Below are 10661 nucleotides of genomic sequence, written 5' to 3'. Positions count from 1 at the left end.
GGATTTTGTCCTCAACGTTTTAAGTTCAGGAACCAAACTGCAGTTGTTTCGGTCAGCAAAGCACGCCCTGCTCAAGCGAATCAGTGCTGTCATTGGCTAATGGCTACTAGAAACAACTGAAAACAACGGTGGAAATGGTTAAATAGGAGGAGTAGCTGCAGCTCCAGTGAATGGCAAGTTCCCAATTTAACTTACTGAGAGCTGAACGAAAGGAACAAATCCTTACATGGAGTTGAGTCAGTTCTTTTCATTCACCAAAAAGATTTGTTCAAAAGGAACACAGTTTTTGCTCATGTGTTGTTTTTTCCCCCTTCAATGGTAATTCTCACTGCCTTTGAAGTGTGGCTTTTTTCCAGAAGCCCCTTATGTATACTGAACAAAAATACAAATGCAACACTTAACAATTTCAAAGATTTTATTGAGTTCAAAGGTAATAAACGTAAATCAGTCAACTGAAATAGATTCATTAAGCACTTATCTATAGATTTCATGTGATTGGGGATACAGATATGCATTTGTTAGTCACAGATTTCCCAAAAAAGAAGATACCATGAAATTAACAGAATACCAATCAGTATCTTGTGTGACCACCATTTGCCTCATGCAAAGCAACACATCTCCTTCACATTGAATTGATCAAGCTGCTGATTGTAGCCTGTGGAATATTGTCCCACTGATCTACAAACTTGTTGAATATTGGTGGGAACTGGAACGCGCTGTCATATGCACCGATCCAGAGCATCCCAAACATGCTGAATGGGCTACAATGTCTGGTGAGTATGCAGGCCATGGAAGAACTGGGAGAACATGGAAGAGGTGGCCATCGAAGGTGAGCTCTTGCCCACTCACGTCGATTGTGACACCGAACTGCAGACAAATCATGACCCCGGTAAGGACGTCGAGCATGCAGATGAGCTTCCCTGAATCGATTTCTTACAGTTTGTGCTGAAATGTGTGGCTGGCTTCAGACTATCCCGCAGGGGAAGAAGCTGGATGTGGCGGTCCTGGGCTGGCGTGGTTACACGTGGTCTGCGGTTGTGAGGCCTGTTGGACGAACTTCCAAAATCTCTGAAACAACGCTGGAGGTGGCTTATGGTGGATAAATGAACACCCATTAATCTGGCAACAGCTCTACAGGACATTCCTGCAGTCAGCATGCATGATCTCTTAACTCTTGAGACATCAGTGACATGGTGTTAAACAACAAAAAACTCAGGGTGGTCTTTTATTGACCCCATCATAAGGAACACTTGTGTGGTGATCATGGCTTTTAATCAGCATCTTGATATTCCACACCTGTGCAGGAGATGGATTATCTTGACAAAGGAGAAATGCTAGCTAACAGTGATATAAACACATCTGCGGGCAAAATTTGAGGTAAATAAAATCTTTGTGCACATAGAACAAATATCTGAGGTATTATTTAAATGCATTAAAAATGGCTGCAAAAATAAAAGCATTTATATTTTTGTTCAGTGTACATCAGTATGTATGGTTGTACACCACAAAAAATAAAACTCAGAAACAATACAGTTAACAAGTTATATGAAATGTTTCCATTTAGGGCACTGTATAAACAATTAAACAATGCAATTGCAATTAATAATTCACCTTCCTCCCCTCCTAAATATCTTCACTCGGCTTAACCGTTGTGAAGCCCCTCTTTTTATGTCGTTTGGCTTCGCCCGCGCTTCTTTTAAAAACAAAAAACAAAACAAACAGATCAGGTGAGTACAACTTTTCTCTTTCTATCCCCACATTTATCGAACAATAAAATAATATACGTGGCAGTGATTAAATAACGATCCACTTCCAACACACCACAGTTCAAATTCGTAGCGATTAAGATGCATTTTCAAGATATTATAGGCAATTTCGCAAGTTTAGATAAGCCGGTAGGCCTTGCGTCTCTCACCCTGTGTGAATTTAATGCCCCATTGCGCAATATTAATTTCGGTCTCATTCCAACTTCATCTCCCCGAAAATCGATGCTCTTGAACAACAACAACAAGAACAACAACTACTACAACACGCGCACACACACACACACACACACTTCATGATGAAACCCAAGTATGGAGATGCTGCCTAGCACGTTATAGCCTACAGCCGGTGACTGCAATGTATATTCTATCCTGTATCCTACACAGCCAGGTCATCCTCTGAAAATCCAGAACATGGAAATAAAATGTAAAAACGGTTTAAAAACTGAAACAAAAACTAAAAAAGTTTTTGCTAATTTTGATAATAAATTAAAATTCAATTTAATTTTAACAGAATGTATGAGTCCAGTAGGGATTACATGTACTGTATTGGACGGAAATGTGCTCTGTGAGAGTTGATTTGACACCGAACATTTTACTGTGTATTATAGGTTTGGGATTTCAATATACAATGGATTAGAATAGCTTTGTGGCAAATATTCTTTATGTTATTAATTTATACTGAACCATGAGTGTTTTTATTTCTGTATTTCCTTCTCTGCATTTTTGTCAGGTTTTCTTTATGTGAGAATCAAGCTGATATTCAACTAAAGTCTGGACTAATAGGCTTTTTAAAATGCTGATCTTCTGGGAAAAAAATAAAATAAATAACATATCACCTGACTGGGCGGCTATCATGCAGAATGTAGCACAAGCAGGTGCATAACAGTGTTCAGAGTTGACACCTGCTACCAGGGCCGTGCAGTCATTGTAACCAGGGGGTGGTGTTGCTCCCCCACGAATATCTAGCTGTATAAATTTTATGTAACTGCTTTATGTAAGTAAAAAGTTGCTAAATCGCTCTGGATAAGCTCTGCTAAATGCCTACAATGTAATGTAGGCTAATGAATCGCAATCTCCCTATGTTATTTAGTTACGTATTCGTTTTACCCTGAAATAATTAATTAGATTCTTTTAAAAAGATGCTTTATGCTTCTATGACTTTTCTCTACAAAACAGACGTTTTTATTTCATTTTGGCGGAATTTCACGCATTGTAATGTCAGCAGAGCGTGTCAGGGGTTAGCCTACTTTCCTTTCTACAAGTGGGGGCACTAGTGATTGAAGGGATTGTCTTGTGAACGTCGTTCACTGTAATTCTCGGCTGATATTTCCGACATCTAGTGAAATCGCCATCGAAGCAGTAGCTGTCGCTGCTAGCCTGAAGTAAACAGGCTGGCCCGGCTCGCTAATAGACCTACTTCATGTTTGTAAACAGAAGAGCATGCTCCCGCAACATCGGGGCAAACAGTAGGCTATATTACCGTGGTTGGCTATCACAATGCGGCGGACTTGATCATCAACAATAACTTACGAAGTGCATTTTGCATTTGTTTTTTTTCTTTATATCACTTTCATCTTTGCTGAGTTATAGGCAATATAGCATACAGCGTTAGACGTCGTTGTGACTTTTGATAACTTAAAATTGGGCAAATATGATAGCCTACAACACATTAACAAAGATGGAGCTGCTGACGATGAGAATTTCGATCGTCTGTTTGAAATTGTTTGAGCTAACTTTTGTTAACGGATTTGGCCAGAGTCCACATTCGTAGTTCGCCTGCCTATAGGCTACTTAACACACAAACAAAGGTCCAGCAGCTGAAAACAGTCGTTTCAGATGTCTGTTTAAAATGAAGCGTTGATAATATAATGCTTACGTTAATCATGCAGCGTACTTTTCACTTTAGCCAGAGTAGAAAAGGCATCAGCAACGGCTTTCGTTGAAAGTGGATAGCGGTTTGAGCCTCTGAATTCATTCAGATGGATGTAATTTATTTCACTTAAACCACTGTTCCCCTTGTCTAGATTCCCAGACAGGTGTTCTGGTGAATTTATCCCAACATTAACCGTATGGTCCGTATCTGTCGAGAAGTAATCGTATTAACAATACATAAACAGCAAGAGTTGGCTACTTAAATTTCGGCAAAGTTTAGAGATAATTCCAATTGCATTGCCACACGAAGTCTTCAGAATGAGAGGCATCGTTCTTATTCATTGTGCTCATCCTTGCGTCATTATTTACCGATTTACATTCTCTGCTGTACCATAGCTGGTTGATCATTAAAATTCTTTATTAGAAATACCGACCGTATTTTAAAACCATACAACTATAAAAAGCAGTAAGACATGCAAACGTTCGTTTGATATCTGCAGTCTACATGCGAAGTACCGGGGGAACGTGCAGGGGAAATTGAATTCAGCAGCACACCAGGACCTGGGTAAGTCAAGAATAATTTTTTTATTGCTATGTCCGATCATAAATTCCCCCCTCCCCGCGCCCCGGCGGTCGCTAATCTCTTTTCTTCGGCAGCCCCATGACAGGCAGATTTTAAAATCCTGCGCACGCCCATGTCTGCTACCGACTGCGATGTCACCCACAGAGACGTAATAAGGGTGTGATTAGTTCCCTTTGCTCGAGGACCTCGCTGTTCACCACAGCGGGCTAATCATGCTTCTTGCTTTAAGGAACGGCATGCAAGGGCCCTGGTTCCATACTCCAGTAAATCTAGTAGATCCAAAACCCCTCTCTTATCGATGAACAACGTTAGAAAAATAATGAGACTATTACTGATGCAGAATTGTGCGGAGCCAATATCAGTCATAGCAGCTTTGCAAGGCAGACGTACTGTCCTTTCTCGAGTGATATTCAAGTTTACAGTTTAACAATAGTTAATAAGTTTTAGCCAAAACAACTGGGCATATTTTAAATATCAATTCTGCTTTTAACCTGTCGATGCCAGGGTTTGTATGGTGTGATTCAAATGGAAGTATTCTGGGTTTCTTTAACAACATAAAATAAATAAATAAATAAATAAATATAAAATAAAAATGGCAGAGAAGAGATGTACATCCAAAGGCATGCCACATCTACATAATTTATCCTCGTAACAGTATTTCATAGAGGTTAGGACTTTATTTAAATTTTTATTTAAATAATTTGTCTTGCATCATTATCATGATGCTCAACTGTCCCCCGATGCATGCATGAAAACAATCACATTTTTCACACTGCAACTCAGTTGTAGCTTATGTTTCATGTTCATCTTTATTATAGAAGTTTAAGAAGTTCCCGGCAGATACATAGATAATGTGAGCAATGATTCACAGCAGATTTCAGCAGTTGCACTGTCTGAAAACCTCAAGAAATAATTCGGCAGTCATACAAGGTTATGCACGCGCATCTTGGAGAACTGAAAGAATGAATGGCAATCAAGGAATCATCTGTGGTCCTCACGGTGTTCTTGATAAGTAAACCTGTGCATGCATCAACCCGTTTGCGGGTGTGACATCAATAAATATGTCATCATCCTACCCTCCCCGCACACACATACAATAACAACTAATGTATACAATACATTTTCATAGTCGTTAGCTTGGAGAGAAAACACAAATGTATGTATGTATGTATGCATGTATATATCTATATACATGGCTGCACTGGCCATCAAGAACAGCAGCTATGACGCTTTGTGTAATTGACCAGGCATCCGCATTTTTAAATGAGACTGCTCTCTTTTTTGTATATTGGCGTGCCTTTTATAGATTAGAAATAAAAGAAATAAAAGCGTCTGTTGCAGCCCCGAAAGACTTCTACATAGAAAAATAATACGTTTCCATTCTTGAAGAATGACGGTCACGGCCATAAACATGTCGCTGAAACACGACGGTTGCTTACTCTCGAGCCGGCCGAGGTTGGAAGGAATGCAAGAGGCAAACGGGAGAGACGTCAATAACGCGGCATCAAGGGGAATAAATGATCTTGTTGCCTCGCACCAGCGCGAACACCGCCTGGGGTACAGCAGGGAGGAATATTGCCTGCTGTATAAATTCAGGACCACAGCATGGTTTATCATCTACTACCTCCTCCTACCGCCCTCTGTCCGCCGCAAGATCAGTTCCAGCATATGGCTAGGAAAACGAGGGCGACGCACACAAGAATTTAAGTATAGGATTAATTAGTACAATTACAGCGGTTTGATCAGATTAAAATAATAAAAAATACACACATTAGCTTTGCCAGCTTCATAAATCACGAACGCCCTGACGAGTTAAATTCGGGTTATGTCTTCCTGACCGGGGAAGAATGGGTGGGGTATAATTATCACGAATCTTTGGGCGCGTGAGATAAATTTAAATTTCACAGGTCAGACAAGGAGCTGTTCATTAAAATCACTGAACCGAAGACATGGAGTAAATAGTCCAGATCGATGTCTTTTAATAAAATAGATGCATACGAAGGCTGTAGCCGAATGTACATTATTGGACAACACGTCTAGCGACCTATCTTTAGTTCACCCTTGTGTCTTCTGCTACTTCTACCTTTTTATACAGGCCATAAAACGTGTCGTGGAAGTACTATAAATTGTTATGAAGCGTGTGAATTAACTTCCACAAATTAAAATATAATTTATATAACAGACACCATACATTCCCATCGGAAAAATGAAGACGCTTCACTCAAATATTGGAGTTCAACCTACGTTTTTGAAAAGGTTGTAGTAGCCTACTGCAGTATGTCATAATAAACGTTAAAATACGTAGCCTATCTCATTTTCAGTAAAGCTGAAAGCATTATGTTGCCCGGAATGTAAAGGGCACCCATATATTCCTCCGTTTCTTCCCTTGAACCACATGAAAGTAGAGCATAACAGCTGTGAATTCATGAAACCGATTCGGAGGAGCTGTCCAGCAAGTAGGTTCTGAAAAGTCCTTCATCATTTTCGATCTGGAGAACTAAGCGCTCGGTCGCGCGCCGCTGCACTGCGCGTGCTGCTGCTCTTTACATCGCTTACGGGGAAGAGGCTCCACACATCATTAAGACATTAGCTAGGTCTTTATGTTCATGAAGACTGTCCCGACCATGCTTGACAGGAACCTATTGTAATCAAATATGGAATTTCTTAAATGTTTCTCTTTTTATGCAATTTCTTCACCTTTTTGTGAATTATTATAGTTACAGTTATCATTTTCTTCCACAACACTGTAGAAACATATGGAAACATAAGGAAAACAAAGACCAGACCTGACCTGTTTGATGGAAATCATTTGAAAATATAGGTCTACCCTTTCCCCAATTTTGGATTAAAAAAGACAAAACCTACGAAGTTGGCAACTAAATCAAATTCACGTAGGCCATATTTCATTGGCAGTAATTACGCTTTGTCTGTGAAACGATTGCAGGGGGAATTAATGTGTCCTGTAAAATAAATAAAAAACACGTACAATTGTTTGAAGAATTATTGCTCCGGTTATCACTCGAAAATCACATGGAAATGGAGCGGAAACGAGCTGCGATCATTCTTGAATAACCAACGGAGACACAAGCGGCAAGCGGAAGCAGCCAGCATGTAAAAGAATGCAAAGGGGGCGGAGTTCGCAGCTCCCTCACGGCTCATTGCGAGAGGAGATCGCTTTCTGTGCAGAAGACGCTCAAGTACTTGGCGCGAGAGCAGGCTACGACCTCGCCCCCATGTCTTGAATTACTGTCCTTTTGCAGGTTCCTATCAAAAGAGCCCTGAGTTTCTGATTGACAGTTCTAAATGATCTCTGCTTCCTGTGAGCACTTTTTGTGAGGTCCAGTCGTACAACTTAACACTTTGCCTTTGCCGGTTTTTTCTTCGCACGCTCGTCTTGGGGCTCTTTGGATCAGCTTGGGAGACACACGCGGAGCCAGGCTGTGCGAATCAGGGGGTTGCCCCGACTCTCGGGCGCTCATGGAGGGAGACGTTATGGACAAACTGGAGGACATGGCTTCAGTCTGCGAGTTCGACCCAGTTTCGGGCAGCATCCCTGCCACGAAAGTGGAGATCACCGTGTCTTGCAGGCAAGTCTGATGTGGTCATTCCGGTAGTCAAACAACGATGTCTTCTCCAAATCTTTTGATATAGGAACAGTGGTTACTTCGGATCATGGCCACAACTGCAACACAGTTTCGCGAAGGAAGTTTATCTCCACTGCGTTTTTCTGTGATTTGTACGTTAATAGTTGTGTATTGTACGTATTCGCGTAAACTGTAGCATACTGCAAGTGCAAGAATGGGGTTTTCCGTGTAAACACAACCTGTATACCCAATGCGCGGTTGTGTGTTGGCAACATTGCTGTAAAATTTCTGAAAACCACTTTTTATTGACTTTTGTTTGAAATTGAAATTATGAGTTAAAAGTTACCCTCACATTAAATAGAGTGCACGTGTAATGCTTTGATTGAGAAACAGATTGTAAAGTTCAACACAAACCGAACATGCGTGGAGACACAACGCGTGCAGTCTGATCTTCATTTATTTATTTATTATTTTTTTACTGTGCTACATTTGTTTAAGTACACAAATTAGCAGTTATATTATGTTTCGTTTTAAGTGCAGTGGTATGGCTTTGGGAGGGACAATATCTCCGACAGTTTCACTTGCCTCCTCAATGTATATTCGAAAAACCGTCGGTTTTAATAGTCCTCTCATTAGTTTACAAGCGACATTAGGCGACGTTTTATGGAATGCACGTGGAGCAAGTTGAAACCGTCATTATTCAGTAAAATGCTGTTGATTATAATGGTTCTTGCGTTCTTAGGTATTCTTGTGCTGTATTAATGAAGTCGATCAGGGGGTAGTATTCTACACGCGAGTCAGACGCTGTGTGCACACCTAAGCGAGTAGTGAGCTGGCCTCGCCTATCCCTTGCCACTTTTAACAGTTCGGAAAACGTGTGTGTCGGTGTGGTTTGTGTGCATTAATGTAATTCCGACTATTGCTGCTCAAGATCGAAGTGTCTAATAGTCAGAACGTATTTCCTTTCTGCTATTGCGCAGGTGTAGTCTCCACCATAATGACACGTTTGATAGACGCACGGACCATTTTCGTCACTGGATATCTTAAAGCAAGTCTACAGAGCAGGGAGCCGGGCAATACTCGACGTACGAGTGCGCTCCTTAGTACCCCGCACGGGCGAACTTTCGTGTTGGTTTTCTTTCCAAAGGACCCCACATGGATTTTGCTGGGCTGGATGTGTGACGTTTTTATTCATCAGTTATTCAGTTATAATTGATTTGTCAGAGACACATATTATTAGAAGTGCTCTATGCAACGTAAAATATCCGACGTAACGGACTTGTTTATTCAGTCGTTGCGTTTATTCCTCCCCGTTTTAAATTAATAGAATAGATTGATAATCCGTATTTTTTCCAGCAGCTGTCAATATGATCTCGAACCAATTGAGCTTAACCAACCAAACTCCGCCTGCCCTTTTGTCACGAAAGACGAAAAAAATTATTCGAGCCGGTTCCTTTTTGTGTTTATTTTCTCATCATTAGTGTGGCTTTGGTCGTCTTGAAATTGATGAATGAACAAAGAGGTAAGACAGATTCAAAACGCCATTATCGGTGTGCCACGTGCACATTGGTCTGACATTTTTAGTTATTGAAATGACCACAGAGGAATTGCACTGTGAGGACTTTTGTTTCTCTGGTATTTTGGAATTAATCCACCTAGGTGCAAAGGCTAGCATACACTGCAGTGACTTCCCCTCACCCTCAAACATAAATTGGCAGGCATGGTATTGATCTTCAACACAACAGTCTTAAAGGAATCCATTAATTTTGCCTTCTTTAAAAGACCTTATTTCAGGGAGAGACCAGATATCTCACCCCCCCCCCCCCCCTTTTTTTTAAATGTATTTTTATTTTTATGTTCAAGCAATGGAAATGCATTTGGTCATGAAGAAAATAATATAAATTAGATGCCAGATTACATTTCTTCAGTGAAAGAAAAACATGAAATGATAGTTAATCTGTGACATTATTCCAAAAGTGGAAGAGATAGATCCCGAGTATAGACTGAATGACCCTCTGGATGGTTCTCTTGGATAAGTGCTTCTGAATGAGAAAAAGGGGTGATTAGCTCAGAATGGGCAGCATTGTCCCCACCCTTTAGAAAACAGAACTTATAATGTTCTTTAAGGACGGTTAGAAATGGCTGCAGATTGCCCTTGTTTGTGGTCTTATCCCTGTGTGCTGTCTGAAGCAACTTGTGCTGTAGGGCTGCTTCCTGCTGTGTAAGGCTGCTTCATGCTGCATGGCTGCTTCATTCTGTATGGCTGATTGCTGCTGTAGGGTTGCTTCCTACTGTATGGCTGCTTCATTCTGTATGGCTGATTCCTGCTGTAGGGCTGCTTCATTCTGCATGGCTGATTCATGCTCTATGGCTGCTTCGTTCTGTACAGCTGATTCGTTCCGTACGGCTGATTCCTGCTGTAGGGCTGCTTCCTGCTGTGTAAGGCTGCTTCCTGCTGTGTACAGCTGCTTCATTCTATAAGGCTGATTCTGCTGTACGGCTGCTTCATTCTGTAAGGCTGATTCTGCTGTTGGGCTGCTTCTGCTGTATGGCTGATTCTCGCTGTACAGCTGCTTCCTACTGTGTAAGGCTGCTTCATTCTGTAGGGCTGCTTCCTGCTGTACGGCTGCTTCATTCTGTAGGGCTTATTCTGCTGTACAGCTGCTTCCTGCTGTATGGCTACTTCCTGCTGTAGGGCTGCTTCCTGCTGTATGCCTGCTTCCTGCTATTGGGCTTATCCTGCTGTAAGGCTGCTTCCTGTTGTAGGGCTGCTTCCCGCTGTGTAAGGCTGATTTGTTCTGTATGGCTGATTCTTGCTGTATAGCTGCTTCCTGCAGTTGGGCTGCTTCTGTTGTA

General features: G+C 41.3%; 1 protein-coding gene across 2 annotated transcripts in view; it reads left to right on the top strand.

The window, feature by feature from the left end:
• Positions 1-4143: 4143 nt before the first annotated feature.
• The window catches only part of LOC118208131 (copine-5), a 213697-nt gene continuing 207179 nt past the window's right edge, over positions 4144-10661 (top strand). Inside the window, exons 1-2 of one of the 2 annotated variants that reach the window (XM_035382495.1) lie at positions 4144-4203; positions 7635-7808. In XM_035382495.1, coding sequence (XP_035238386.1) covers positions 7699-7808 — 110 coding nt within the window. In that variant the 5' untranslated portion in view covers positions 4144-4203; positions 7635-7698. Of the gene's footprint in view, positions 4204-6747; positions 7809-10661 lie in introns of those variants that run through there. The other variant, XM_035382496.1, reaches the window with a different exon arrangement.

The sequence above is a fragment of the Anguilla anguilla genome, chromosome 11 (assembly GCF_013347855.1).
Source record: "Anguilla anguilla isolate fAngAng1 chromosome 11, fAngAng1.pri, whole genome shotgun sequence".
In the NCBI taxonomy this organism is placed as follows: domain Eukaryota; kingdom Metazoa; phylum Chordata; class Actinopteri; order Anguilliformes; family Anguillidae; genus Anguilla; species Anguilla anguilla.
The sequence above is the reverse complement of the archived record's forward strand: the minus strand, read 5'-3'. Positions and strand labels throughout refer to the sequence as shown.